Raw genomic sequence first — 15,000 nt, 5'->3', positions numbered from 1 at the left:
GGTAATAAGCTAGGAAAGGTAAGCAGGTAGACAGGTGGGTACGTTGGTAGGTAAGTAGATATGTAGGTGAGGATGGGTAGTTAGGTATATAAAGGCAAGGAAAAGAAAAAGTGTATGGAAGGTAGGTGGGTATGGGAAGGTAAGTGGATGGATAGGTAAGGTTGGGTAGTTAGGAAAGGTAAGTAGATTGAGGTAAGTGGATAGGTAGGTAAGGGCAAAAGGGAAGGTGTATGAAAGAAGTAGTTTGATGGGGAAGTTAGTTATGTTAGTGTGTGCGTATGTGTGTTTGTCTCAGTTTTATTATCTCGTTTATGTTCTTTTAAGTGGTATGTGTGTTTGTGTGTGTGTGTGTGTGTGTGTTTTAAGTGGCATGTGTGTACCTGTTTATGTGTCTAGGTATATATGTGTGAGTGTGCGTGCTATGACCCTATGTGTGTGTGTGTGTGTGTGTGCGTGCGTGTGTACCTGTTGTGGCGCGGCTGAGTGGTCCACACAATCAATAATGTAACTTAAGCTGCCGCTGCTCGGAGTAAACAACAACACACTCCGCGCCTATTATTAGCACCCTTAATACGCCCCCTGGTGCTGGTGGGGGGCGCCGCGCCACGCACACACCCCTCACGCACCTCACCTTACCTCTCCCACCTCTGCCTCTACCTCACCTCTCCCCCGGGGTTGATTTTCGGGGTCCGGTTCCTTACATCGGGGTCTGTCCTCTGAGGGAAGTGTCGTGAAGGTTCGGTCTAGCGGGGCTCTGTCCTGGTGGTGAGGGGGGGGGGGGGGGGAGGTAGTGGTGTTGGGAGGTGTAATTAGCAGTGTGTTGATGGTGCTGTGTTGTTGGTGTGGTGGTGGTGTTTGTGTGGTGGTGGTGGTGGTGGTGGTGGTGGTGAGGTGCTTGTGGTGGTGATTATTTGCTGGTGATGATGTGTTTGTGTGTGCGTAATTTCAGGGTGGTGATGGTGGTGATGGTGGTGATGATGGAGGTGAAACGGTGGCGTAACGCGGTGTTGTTTTTGTCGTAATGTGATGCTGTAACTTGCCTTTATGTGGTGGTGGTGGTGGTGGTGGAGGTCGTGGTGGTGGTGGTGGTGGTGGTGGTGGAGGTGGTGCAAATATAGGTGGAGTAAGTGTATGGTGTGGTAGATGCGGTAGTGATGGTGGTGGTGGTGTCGTTACTGGTATTGGTGGTGATGTGACTGGTCGTGGTGGTGGTGATATAACTGGTGCGTGGTGGCGCATATATTGGTAGACTAAATGTATGGTGTGCCTAGGTGATGGTGACGATGGTGGTGGTGGTGGTGGTGTTACTGGTACTGGTGGTGGTAATGGTGGTAGTGGTGGTGATGAAAATGGTGCGTGGAGGTGCATTAAATAGGTCGACAAGTGTATGGTATGGCTTAAGTGGTGGTGGTGGTGGTGGTGGTGATATCAGGTGTGGTTATCTGTACTGTTTGTGTGCTGTGTGGCTGTTATGTCTGACCCTTGGCTGTTGTGTTAAGTGACGGAGGGAGGAAGGGGGGGGGGGAGGTCAGGTGAAGGGGAGGGGCATAGAATGGAGGAAAAAGGGGGGAAGGGAGGAGTTGAGGGGTCATGTGTTAATAAAGCGAAGAGGGAAAAAAGAAAACATGAGGAAAGAAAAAATGAAAATAAAAACAAGGATAGGAAGGAAGGAATGCAGGAAGAGAAAATGATATAAAAAAGGAACTATGAAAATATGAGTATAGGATAGGAAAGGAAAAGTAGAAGAAGAAAAGGGGAAAAATCGCGCAAAAAGGAGGTAGGTAAAGAGAGATAATGTAGAATAGCAAAGAGAGAATAGATGAAAGAATGGGAAAATATGCAAAAAGAAAAATGATATAGTACAGAAGAAGAAAAAAAAAGAGTAATGAAGTGTATATGATCCTCAACCCAACCCCGAACCACAACCTCAAAACGACTAAATTCATCAGTAAAAACCATCAAGAGAAAAAAATAAGAGAAAAAGAAATAGATACCTCAAAACGACTAAATTCATCAGTAAAAACCATCAAGAGAAAAAAATAAGAGAAAAAGAAATAGATACCTCAAAACGACTAAATTCATCAGTAAAAACCATCAAGAGAAAAAACATAAGAGAAAAATAAATAAATAACAGAAGAACGAGAGTAAGGGGAGCCATAACCCAACAATTTTCTCATTCCTTCTGGCTATATTTAACACCTCCCCGTATTTTGTGTGTCACCATATAGAGGAAACTTCAGTTGCATCATTAGCTCTCAGAAGACGACAGGAGCAAGCATCACTTCACCCAAGACTAGGAAAAAACACGCGTAGGATATAAAGTCGTGTGAAATCTGACGCGCTCTCATGACACAACCCGTATATATCTTTCTTTGTTTACGTTACGAGTTTAATATGTTGCATGAATGTTAGTGTAGTTAGAGGAAGGTATCAGGACACCTCTTCTCACGTAATTGACTGCTCTTTCGGCCACCTCTTCGGATTCTTTACAGGAGCAGCGAGTAGCGGGCTTTTTTTATTGTTTCCTTTTTTTGTGTGCCCTTGTGCTGTCTCCTTTGCTGTAAAAAAAAAAAAAGGAAAATATGGATGTTAAACGAAAAGGAGAATAAGAGGGAATATTACAGCACTCAGAAAGCTTCATTTGTAGGTATTTAAGATACTTGTAGGTAAAATTTAGTTGCTATTGAAAGGTTTACATACTTTTATAATCTCACCTGTGTCTATGTGTACATGCAGGTGTGTCGAGTAGAATCTAATTACCGTGTGAAGGGTTGATGCACTTCCTGGAACCTTACCTGTTTATAAATATTTTCCAGGTGAATGTGATGAGTAGAACTTGTTTGCTGTTCGAAAGGTTAGCGTGCTTTATCGAGACCACACCTGCAACTATTTTCAGCTGTTTTGAGTAGAACTAATTTACTGTGTAGAGAGGGTTGACAATGCTCTTTGAAACCTTACCTGTATGTTTGTCCGGGTAAATGTTATGAGTTTATTTGCTGTACGAAGATATACCTATTTTTAAAAGCTCGCCTGTATCTATTTTTAACATATGCAGTGACTAGATTTTTTTTTGTTTTGTATGAAAGTTGACATTTAAATCTTACCTGTATATTTTTTTTCCCCAGGTACGTGTTATGTTGAGGACGTTGAAAGACAGGTGCAGGCGTGTGTTGGTGAGTGTTGTTATTTTATCTCGTTTAATGTGTTGCGGCGTCCCTCAAGTGTGTTTCTGGGACCGCCGAAGTGGCCCTGCTTATGCTGCGAGATTTGGGAATATCTGTTTTGTAGAGAGGCAGTTTTCATTTTAATATTTTGGAGGGGGAGAAATTTTAGGATTATGGATTTCTAAGTGTCCAGGAGGAAGAATCAAAATGGGGCTAAGAAGATCAAGGAAAAAATAAAAGCGTTGGTGGGATATGATAATTGAAGGGGCATTGCTTGTTTTAGTGAGTCAGTTACGCATGGCATTAAAACATGTTAGGCAAGACTTATATATGAGTAAGGAATGCTGTTACAACTTTTAGGGAATTCAGATTAAGAGGGCAAAATAATAAGTTAAGAATACATAAGGTAAATATCGTGTAAGGTAAGAATACAGGTAAAGAAGGAGGTCAGGTCAAGTCAGGTCATGTAGGGCGCGGTGTGATGAGGTGTGTCTTGCGCTGCGTTATGAGGGTAGGCGAGTAGGGTGCGTTGTTAGGGGCACCCAGATGATATATGATGGGGGGTGTTGACGAGGGGGGGAGGGTGTTATGTAAGGGAGGGAGGGGGGGGATGAGGGCGCCGGGAAAGAGTTATGGCCGGGTCAGTCTGTTATTATTTTCGTGTGAACAGGAAATGAGTCTTGTTTATTCATTTATTATTCACCTCACTTTCTCGAAAAATATGTGTTAGTGTGTGTGTTTGTGTGTTAACTCTAGAAGGGGAGAAACCTGCTCCTGCAACCCCCCAAAACCCCTCCTCCTCCTCCCGCTCCTTCACCTCCCTCCTCCTCCTCCTCCTTTTTTACTGCTTCCTCCATCCTGGGCTATTAACACCGCCGTAAAATGCAGAAGTCGGGCAATTAAGAGAATGCATAAGGAAAATTCAGCAGCCATTGACGGTTCTCGAAAACTGATAACTGCCTTGAGATCGAGTCTGATTATAGTGCGAACCCGACGCCAGGTGGATTCATGGCAGGTGGATCTTGATTAACTTCTGATTGACGTGATGTAAGGCCGCCAGGTAACCGTCTATTAAAGCTCAGGTGAAGTACATTAGTGGGAGTCCGTATGAGCTCCCCTTTCCCTCCTCTTCCTCCTCCTCACCTTCATCTTACCTGTTTGAGATGGAGAATTTAAGCACTGAAGAAGATTTACCTGAAAACATTACCTTTCTTTCCTCATTTACCTGAAGTACATTAGTTCGTATGAGCACTCCTTCCCTCCTCCTCCTCCTTCTCCTCCATCTTACCTGTTCGAGAAGGTGAATCAAGGTACTCTCAAACATTTACCTGAAAACATCCACCTTTCTATCCTCATTTACCTGCCCTTGGAGTCTCATTAAGGTTACTCATCCACCCACCCGCTACCTACCTGTTGGAAATAGTGAATTAAAGAAGACTCACCTGCACACTCACCTTCTCAATTACCTGTCGTGGGAGTCATTAAGCTTAGGCACGGCGGCTCACCTGTTGACATCCGCCTCGCCACTCTTCCCTGCCACAGTAGACTCATTAACCTGGGTACTCACGAAGACTCACCTGAGGACACCCACCTTCCTTACCTCATTCACCTGTCGTGGGAATCTCAGGTTGCATAATTGACTCGACTGTTCATGGAGACACACCTGTACACACCTGTCTGTAATATAAGGTTCATGTACTTGTAGCAAACAGGAAATATTCACTAGCAATCATGAAATACCTGTGTGACATTCGAGCAGCTTATTAACAGGTAAAAAGGTCACTTCCATAGATTTATTTTTTAGTGTTTTGAGTTGAAAGAAAAGAAGATTGAGACTTACATACTGGAGGAAAAGGGAGAGAGGGAGAGAAGAGGAATGGTAAGGTATTTTGCACCCCTCCTTAAAACACACACACACACACACACACACACACACACACACACACACACACACACACACACACACACACACACACACAAACACACACACACGCACGCACGCACACAACGGTCGCCAGCTCGTACACGTAAACTATTTCGTTGTCAAACCTGTTTATACCTTTTTAGTGATGCGGCTCGTACCTAATTAGGAGGCTTGCTAATAATGCCCCGCGGTGCACCTGCACGTCATCGCCAGGTAATGCCAGACAGGTAATACTAGAGGGATGGCGCGCAAAGGTAGGAATCAGCGCAACCTCACCTGGTGGCCGTCTGAATGGAACACCTGTCGTGGGATTTCTTGTTCTCTCTACCTTATCCCTCCTCCTCCTCCTCCTCCTCCTCTTCTGTTACTGCTGTTGATATTTTTTTCTAGTTTCTTTGTTTGTGTTGGTGTCATGTTATCTTTGTAGTTTCTTCTTTCTTTCCTCCTTCTCTTCCTCCTCCTCTTCCTCTTCCTCCTTCTCCTCCTCTGTTACTTCTGTTGTTGTTTTTATTTAGTTTGTTTGTGTTGGTATCGTTATCTTTATAGTCCTTTCTTTCCTCCTCCTCCTCCTCCTCCTCCTCCTATATATGCATTACATTACCAAATGTAAAGTAATGCATATCGGATCCAGAAACAGCAACCACACATACCACATGGGTGGCGAACCACTACATGTTGTGCAAGAGGAAAGAGACCTCGGGGTCACCATCAGCAGTGACTTGAAACAAACAAAACACTGCAAGTCCGCCTGTAAGAAAGCCAATACAATGCTTGGGAACTTCGAATACAAGACGCCGGGAGTTATGTTATCCTTGTATAACTCGCTGGTAAGGCCCCACCTGGAATACGCCGTGCAATTCTGGTCTCCAAATTACAGGATAGACATTGAATTACTTGAGAGAGTACAGCGCCGCGCCACGAAGATGATACCATCACTGAGGACGAAGCTCTATGAAGAGAGACTCGAGCGACTCAACCTCTTCACGGTGGAAAAGAGACGCCTGCGGGGAGACATGATACAAGTCTTTAAGTACCTGAACAAGCTCAGCAACGTTGATCACTCCAAGCTCTTCACGCTACAAACTAACCTGAGAACAAGAAACAACGGAAAAACAATTCAAGCAAAGCGATGCAATACCGACATCGGCAGGAGTTATTTCTCGAACAGAGTGGTTCGCTACTGGAACAGCCTTCCTGCAGAAGTGGTTAGCGCAGAGACCATCAACTCATTCAAGAATCGCATTGATCGCCACTTTGCTGCATCGGGAGTGAACTGAACGTATCCAAGAGTAGGTACACAAGTGCTTTAATCCTTCCCTGCAAGCCACTCCTATGGCCAACGGATTGATTAAATCACTGAAAGCAGGCAGCCTAGTAATGAGCCAACAGATTTTCTGCTGCCTGCTAGTCCATGTTTCCATGTTTCCTCCTCCTCCACCAAGGTCTCGATCACCTGAGGAGCCTCCCTTGATTACAGGTAAATCAAAATCAGTAGCCAGGTAGGAGAGGGGCCAGGTGTGTGTGTGTGTGTGTGTGTGTGTGTGTGTGAGAGAGAGAGAGAGAGAGAGAGAGAGAGAGAGAGAGAGAGAGAGAGAGAGAGAGAGAGAGAGAGAGAGAGGTGTCTAGTTATCCCTCGTTAGGCGACACTAGTCTAGTTAGTCCCGTAGCTGTTGGGGCCAAGTTTGTTCATTAGTGCTCAAGTTAGTGGATTATTAATGTTTGTTAAATGCACGTCTGTCGGGGGGTCTTGGAGGCGCGCGCGTGTTTGTTTGTGTTTGTTTGTGTGTCTTTGTTAATTAGTCTTGGGCGCAGTTTTGGAGACGATTCGAGATTGTGTTCCCAGAGTACAGTCGCCGCAGGACCCGCCGAGAAGGAGGACGAGGAAAGTTGTGGGAATGAGAATACAGAAAAAGAAAACACAAATTGACATGCAGGAAAGGAGAGACGAAAAAAGTTGAGAAGAGACGAAAAAGTTGAGATAGGAAAAGGAAAAGAAGGCACGAAAGGAAGGATACTGAAAAGAAAGTAACACAAATTAACATAAAAAAGAAAGAAAATGTGAAAAATAAACAAAAAGGAAGAATATATGAAAAAAACTCGAAAAAAGAATGAACACTGATAAAGAAAAAAGAGTACAGTTGCCGCAGGAATCGTTGAGGAGAAGGAAAGTTGAGGAAATGATGAAAAAAAAAGAAAATACAAACTGACATGTTGGGAAAAAAAAAGAATAAAAAGTTGAGATGGGAAAGAAAAAGAAAAGTTACGAAGAAAAGAAGAGAGAAGAAAAAGAAAGGGAGAAAGAAGATAATGCAAAGTAACATGTAAAAAAGAAAAGATATGAAGCAGAAAATAAAACAGCCACGGAAAGAAAGAAAGAAAGAGGAATTCAAATCGGAAAAGAAAAAAAAAAAGAGAAACAAAAATATGAAGTGAAAAAGTAAACCATATTTAAAGAAAAGAAAAACGTACAAAAAAAATATGAGAAAGAAAAACATTAAAACAAACCGGAAAATAAGAATATAAAAAAAGGAATAAAAAAGAAAGCACAGGTATGAACGTACGCGAGAGATTGTCAAGATAAATAATAACAATAACTAAGAAAACACACACACACACACACACACACACACACACACACACACACACACACACACGGGAATGAAAACAAAAAGTAAACAAAAAACAAAGAAAGTAAAGCCGAGAAGAGTTGAATAGCAAATAAAAAGTAGCTTGAATTGTAGTAGTAGTAATAGTAGTAGTAGTAGTAGCAGTAGTAATAGTAGTAGTAGTAGTAGTAGTAGCGAGAGCAGAAAACCAGGAATAACGAGGATACAACAACAAAAAATCTAAGATAAAACAAAATTCTAGACCATCAAAGTGAAAATGAGATAAAAAGCGAATGAAAGCAAGAGAGAAAAAAATAAAGAAAGGAAGCAAGGGGAGAGAACACCCAGCCTTGTTGGAAATACATCTCTTTTTGCACCCCCACTTTGAACAAATAATAGGCGGGGGGGAGGAGGAGGATTAAGTGTGTCTCGAGGACTGGGCGATGTGAAGCGACTGCGAAACTTTATGTGGGAGAAGGTAGCTGGTGTGAAAAGAGAGAGAGAGAGAGAGAGAGAGAGAGAGAGAGAGAGAGAGAGAGAGAGAGAGAGAGAGAGACAGACAGACAGACAGACAGACAGACAGACAGACAGACAGACAGACAGACAGACAGAGAGAGAGAGAGAGAGAGAGAGAGAGAGAGAGAGAGAGAGAGAGAGAGAGAGAGAGAGAGAGAGAGAGAGAGAGAGAGAGAGAGAGAGAGAGAGAGAGAGAATAGAGAGAGAGAGAGAGAGAGAGAGAGAGAGAGAGAGAGAGAGAAAAGGAAAAGAAGGAAAAGGAAAGAAAAAGAAAAAGGATGATGAAACAGAAACAGACAGATACCAATACCTTACTAACAGACAGAAAAACGCAGAACAGACAGACAGGCAGACAATGACACACAAAAACAGAACAAAACAAACAAACAAAGAATTAAAAAAAGTAATACACAACAAAACTATAAATTATGAAAACTGAAAAAGACGTTAGAGTTTACCTGTGTCACTCATTAATTAAGACAGGTAACAGTGACAGGAGAAGGTGAGACAGATGATGACGATGATGATGATGGTGATGATGGTGGTAGTTAATGATATAATGGAGCTACTAATGACGTCTTAATTAGTGTAATGATGGTGAAGATTCTGGAGTTATTAGCAACTTTGGTGATGAATCGTGATGGTGGTGATAATGATGACGATGGTGACGGTAATAAAGATAATGATAGTGATGCAATATAGTGACTCTAAATTAAGATAAATGTCATTACCAAAGTGGAAGTAGATTTAGTAGTGGAAGTGATGATGATGGTGATGGGAAGAGGAGGACGTGGGAAGGAGGAAAGGGAGTGAGTGGAGTGAGAGGAGGGAAGGGTTATGATGATAGCAGCTGTTGTTTTTGTTGTTGTTGTTGTGACAGTGGTGGTTGTGGTGGTGGTGGTGGTGGTGGTGGTGGGAACGAGGAGGAGGAGGAGGAGGAGGAGGAGGGATGTTTGAGAGGAGGGAAGAGGAGGAGGAAGGAGAGGGGGGGTTGTTTAGTTTGTCGAGTTGCTGCTCCTCCTCCTCCTCCTCCTCCTCCCTTCCAAGCTGTTTCATAATAGGGGAGGGAGGAAGAAGAGGGAGAGAGAGAAAGCGAAGAGAACGAAGAAAAGAAGGGAAGGGAGAGAAGAGGGGAGGAAGAAAAGAAAGGGAAGGGGAACCAAGAGAGATGGAAGAGCAGTAGGGAAGAGGAAGGAAGGGAAGAGGAAGACGGGAAATGGAAGAAGAGGTTGAAAGGAAATGAAGCAAAGATACGGAAAATAGAGGAAGAAATAGAAATAGACAGAAGGAGAAGAATTAAAGGAAGAAGGGAGGGAGAAAATAAGGAAAAGAGGAAAACGGGGAAAGTTCTTTGGAATGGAGGAACGGAAGGAAGGAAGAGAGAAAGGAAATGAGAATAGAAAGAGAAGGGAGGTGAGAGTAGGAAGGAAAGAAGGGAGAGGCGAGATGAGGAAAGTTCTGTGGAAGGGAGAGAGAGAAGATAAAGAGTAGGGAAAGGAGAGTGGGAAGGAGGGAAGAAAGGAAGGATTGGAGAGAAGAGAGAAAGAAAAGAAAGGTAGAAAGGCATGCATAGAGAGAGGGAAAAATGGAAGAAAAGAGGGAAAAGAAGAAGGGAAAAGAAATGCAGGTAAGGAAGGAAAAAAGGAAAGAAGGAAAGGAGGGAAGATATAAAGAAAGGAATAAAGGAAGGAATGAAGGAAAGTGCAACGGATGAGTGAGAAGGAAGGAAGAAAGGAAGAAACAGGAGAAGGGAAGGAATAAAGAAAGGAATGGATTAAAATGCAGTGGATGAGAGGGAAGGAAGGAAGGAAGAAAGGAAGGGAGTCAGGGAGGGATGGGAGGTATCGTAGAAGCAAGTGTTCTAAATCACAACCAACAATTTAAATATCCAGGTGAGTCGCGTCGAGGCTTACCTGTGGTGGTGGGTGAGGAGCCCGATCATCCACCTGCGACGCCTCCTCCTCCTCCTCCTCCTCCTCCTCCTCCTCCTCCCCCTCCTCCTCCTTCTTCTTCGTCTCCTCGTCATCATTTTTCTCTCTGGACTAAAAAAAAAAAAAAAGACAAAGAAAGGGGAAAAATAGCACCGTTTTGTCTCTGAGCTTTTCCTTGACACTTCTTATTTTTGTCTTTTTTTTTTTTCCCTCAGTTTTGGTTTTTTTCATTTGTTTCAATTTTGTCTTTTCGTTTCTTTTTCTTTTAGTGAATTGTTTCTGCTTTAACATCTTTTTTTTGTGCTATTTTTTATTATCTTTGTTTTTATTTTTGTCTTTTTTTATTCTTTCGTTTACTTTTTTTCATTTGTTTTTGTTTTTCGCTTTATTCATTTTATTATTTTTTGTTCTTAGTGTTTCGTTTCTGCCTAATTATCTGTTCTATTTGTTTCGTTTTTATTATTCATCTTTTTATTCTTTCATTTTTATTCATCTTCTTTCTTTCTTTCTTTATTTATTTAATTATTAACAAAATCGAATTCCTGTTTGCATGAATGGACGAAGGAACGACTCAGTGAATGAAACAAAGATAAAAAAAAAAATGAATATAAAAAACACAAAGTAAGCAACCAACCAACATGACACAGCAGAGAGAGAGAGAGAGAGAGAGAGAATAATAGATCCACGATCGATGTAAACGTTGTGCATTCATCCGTCCGAAGCTTCATGAACCGATTGAGTCACGTTGTTTCGGAGCTTCAAAACACCAATAACAATAATAATAATAATAAAAATAATAATAACAATAATGATAATAATAATAATAATAATAATAATAATAATGATGATGATGATGATGATAATAATAATACGGATTTGACGGCATAATACTAAACACTACCTCTCTCTCTCTACCCCTTTACACACACACACACACACACACAATATTACCTCGAGACTCCCGTATCTTACTGATATAAGGAAGGAACGTTGTGTATAGCCATGAATTATGCAGCTTCCTCCTCCTCCTCCTCCTCCTCTTCTGTCCCTATATTCCTCCTCCTCCTCCTCCTCCTCCTCTTCTGTCCCTATATTCCTCCTCCTCCTCTTCCTCCTCTGTCCCATTTCTCTGTTTCCTCAGCCTTCTCTCATGTCCCTGTATTCCTCCTCCTCCTCCTCCTCTTCCATCAGCCCCACCAACAACAACAAACAACAACAGCCCAACAACAACAACAACAACAACTATAACAACAACAAAACACATTCTCCGCCGCCGCCGCCACGTCCTCTTCCTCCTCCTCCTCCTCCTCCTCCTCCTCCTCGTTCTGTGTCGCAATACCAGCACCACCACCACCACCACCACCACCACCACAATCACTACCACCACCACTCTTAGATAATTGTTAAAACGATAGTTAAGTTTCGCGCGGAGTAAACTGTTTTAAAAGATGAATAAACTCCTTTTTGTGCTTAGATAACGAAATAAAACAGGGGAGATGAGTAATACGGAGGAGGAGGAGGAGGAGGAGGGAGATAATGGCAGCAATGGAGGAGGAGGAGGAGGAGGGGTAGTATGAAGAGAAGGAAAACTGGAGGAGGAAGAGGAGGAAGAAGAGGAAGAAAAGTAGGAGAAAGGAGAGGACGGTGAGAGCAATAGTGGCGGAGGAGGAGGAGGAGGAGGAGGGGAAGAAGAGGGGCTGTGTGTTGGGACGAGAAGAGGGAGAGAGAGGGAGGGGGAGAGTAAACACAGTAAGTAAACACGTAAATATAAACACGCCGGCTCTCTCCCTCTCTCTCTCTCTCTCTCTCTCTCTCTCTCTCTCTCTCTCTCTCTCTCTCTCTCTCTCTCTCTCTCTCTGCGACCGCCCCTCTTGTAAAATAACACCTGGGTTTTCGATAGCTTCCACCCCTTGTCCTCCTCCTCCTCCACCTCCTCCTCCACATGGTCTCCCTCCCTCCACTCCCCTCCTTCTTTCCTCCATCGACTACCCAATCGCTATAATTTCCACCCTTCCAGCTCCTCTTCCATCACCTCGAGACGCCGCTCTGATCATTTTCCGAACGCGGACGAAAGGATGTGAAAATTGGCAGGTGTCTCTCTCTCTCTCTCTCTCTCTCTCTCTCTCTCTCTCTCTCTCTCTCTCTCTCTCTCTCTCTCTCGCTGCGTTGGGTTCTCGCCGCCGTCCTCGCCCTCTAAACAGCCTGACGAAACCTCCTCCTCCTCCTCCTCCTCCTCCTCCTCTTCCTCCTCCTCCTCCTCCTCCTCCTCCTCCTCGCCGACAGAGAGGCTGATGTGCTTGGGAAAATAAAGCGGCCGCTGTTTTATTCACGGGGAAGGAGGGAAGGAGGAAGGTAGGGTGGAGGGAGGGAGAGGGAAGTGGAAGGGAAGAGGGAGAAAGGGAGAGGGAAGGGTGGGAAGAGAGGGAGGGAGAGGGAAGGGAAGGGAGAGAGAGGGGGAGGAAGAAGGGTGTGAGGGAGAGCTTATTACGGCTTGACAGTTTTGTAAATCCACTAACTAACAATTCTCAGGCTATTATTATTATTATTATTATTATTATTATTATTATTATTATTATTATTATTATTATTATTATTACTATCGTTGTTGTTGTTGTTATTGGTGTTTCTCATTACTTTTGTTATTGTTAGTTATATAAGTTCAGTTTGAGTCTTCTGTTGGCTGTTGTTGTTGTTGTTGTTGTTGTTGTTGTTGTTGTTGTTTTTAGTGGAGGTGATGGTGGTCGTGGTGGTGGTTAGGTTTCATTGTGTTTTTAAGAGAAAGCTATTCAATGGAGGAAGCTAAGGGTCCTCTCTCTCCCTTCCTCCTCCTCCTCCTCCTCCTCCTCCTTCTCCCCTCGTGTTTTTGTTTACTCTGCCGGAGGAGGAGAAGGAGGAGGAAGAGGAGGAGGAATGGTCGTATTGATGATGATTAAACTTGCATGTCCCGCCGCAGGTGACAACAAGGTGTTCCGCCAGGTGAGGTTCTTTCCCGCTCACCTGGACGCCTCACCTCACCTGCAACCTCATTAAGGCACCTTCATTCACATTCACTCTCTGTTCCACCTTTCTATTTCTTATTATTCCACTTTCAGTTTGTTCATGCACTTTTTTTCTGCTTTTTTTATTTCTTAATTTTCTTCTCGATATTTCTTTTTTATCCTTCCCCAATCTTTTTCATTCACAAGCAAAGTTTCTTCCAACCTAAATCTTTTCCTTCTTTTCTTTAGCGTTTCTGCCTATGGCGCCAGTAGGCTTTTTTTGGTGGGACCTGATGGTCGGGCCCACCCCGTTGTGGCGCAGGCAAGTGTTTATAGTGGCGCCATCTTACTTGGTTCATATCCCCCCCCCCCCCCCTCCGAGTTCATTTTTGATCCTCTCTTTATGGAGAGAATCTAGAGTCCGGGTTGATAGGAGATCTTCAGGACAGCATGTGGGTAGCCCTAGGCCGCTCGGCTGTGATTGATAAATACCAGCTTGTGGAGACGGGCGGGATGCGAACCTTCGTCCTCCTGGACCTGGCGCCCGCACGCTAACCGCCCAGCCACCGCTTCCCCACCGCCTCTTCTTCTTCTTCTTCTTAATGATCTCCCATTTTTCCTTCCCTAATCTCGTCGATTCAGTACTACCCTTCTTCCTCTTCTTCCTGATCCTCCTTGTTCTTCCTTCCTTGATATTTCACTTTCTTCTCTTCGCCGCCACCATTACTATCTCTTTCTCTTCTTCTTGATCCTCCTTGTTCTTCTTTGTTTTCCCTTCTGCCTTTCACCTCCACTACCACCTTTTTCCTCCTCCTCTTAATCTTCCCTGTTCTCCTTCTTGTTACTTCTCCTTCTTCCCTTCACTTTCACTCTCATCTTTTTCCTCCTCCTCCTAATCTTCCTTGGTCGTCTCTTCCTTGTTCCTCCTTGCCAGGTGTGCAGAATATGTCACGCATTACCTGGCCGTCCTAATCACCTTCCCTTTCTCTCTAATTGGTTTATGATTCGTCGTTAAGATTCGTCCTCTGTCTATCTGTCTGTCTGTCCGTCTGTCTTGGTGTCCTTGCGTTCTCTCCCTCTCCCTCTCTCTCTCTCTCCCTCTCTCTCCCTAAGCATTATTTAGGTCTCTTATTACCTCGTTCCGGCCCATAACATTATTTCTCTGCTGTTTGATGAGACATTCCTGAAGGGCTGAGAATCATGTCACGTCAAGGGTAGTTTGTCATTTTTCCACCTGTGTGTGTGTGTGTGTGTGTGTGTGTGTGTGTGTGTGTGTGTGTGTGTGTGTGTGTGTGTGTGTGTGTGTGTGTGTATCGTATTAACTCACCTTGCTTCTCTTCCTCCTCTCTTCTTTCCCTCTCCCTCTCTCTCTTTCGCTTTCACTTTCTCACTCACTCACTCTCTCACTCTTACTAACTCACTCAGTCACTCACTCACTCAAGATAAGATCCTGCAGTGTTTACCCACAACGCATCTGTCACCTTCTGGCCTCCTCCTCCTCCTCTTCCTCCTCCTCCTCCTCTTCTTCCTTCTCAATCCTAACCACCCTCCATATATACCTTCTAATGTTTTCCTTTCAACTCTCTCTTCCGTCCTTATTGTCAATACACACACACACACACACACACACACACACACACACACGCACACGCACACACACAGTAAACTTTAGCAGGTGATACATCTACACCCTCTCCCGCTGCTGCTAAACCGACAGACACACACACCGACAGACCGACCACCAGGTGTGTGTATATACCTGTGAGTAATTTATGAGCTCGTATCTTCGCCATTACTTATTTTCACCTTTCACGCTTGAATTTAAGTATAACGTCACATAACTTGGCGGCGACGTATCACAGGAGGAACGCCCTTGCCTTT

General features: G+C 43.8%; 1 protein-coding gene across 2 annotated transcripts in view; it reads left to right on the top strand.

The window, feature by feature from the left end:
• Window positions 1-15,000, top strand: part of LOC126985418 (forkhead box protein P1-like) — a 483,883-nt gene that overhangs the window by 222,877 nt on the left and 246,006 nt on the right. For both annotated transcript variants that reach the window (XM_050840267.1, XM_050840268.1), the window contains one exon: window positions 3,126-3,173. In XM_050840267.1, coding sequence (XP_050696224.1) covers window positions 3,126-3,173 — 48 coding nt within the window. The remainder of the gene's footprint in view (window positions 1-3,125; window positions 3,174-15,000) is intronic.

The sequence above is a fragment of the Eriocheir sinensis genome, chromosome 59, assembly GCF_024679095.1.
Source record: "Eriocheir sinensis breed Jianghai 21 chromosome 59, ASM2467909v1, whole genome shotgun sequence".
Taxonomy (NCBI): Eukaryota; Metazoa; Arthropoda; class Malacostraca; order Decapoda; family Varunidae; genus Eriocheir; species Eriocheir sinensis.
Note: the sequence above shows the minus strand (reverse complement) of the source record. Positions and strands in the feature narration are given on the sequence as shown.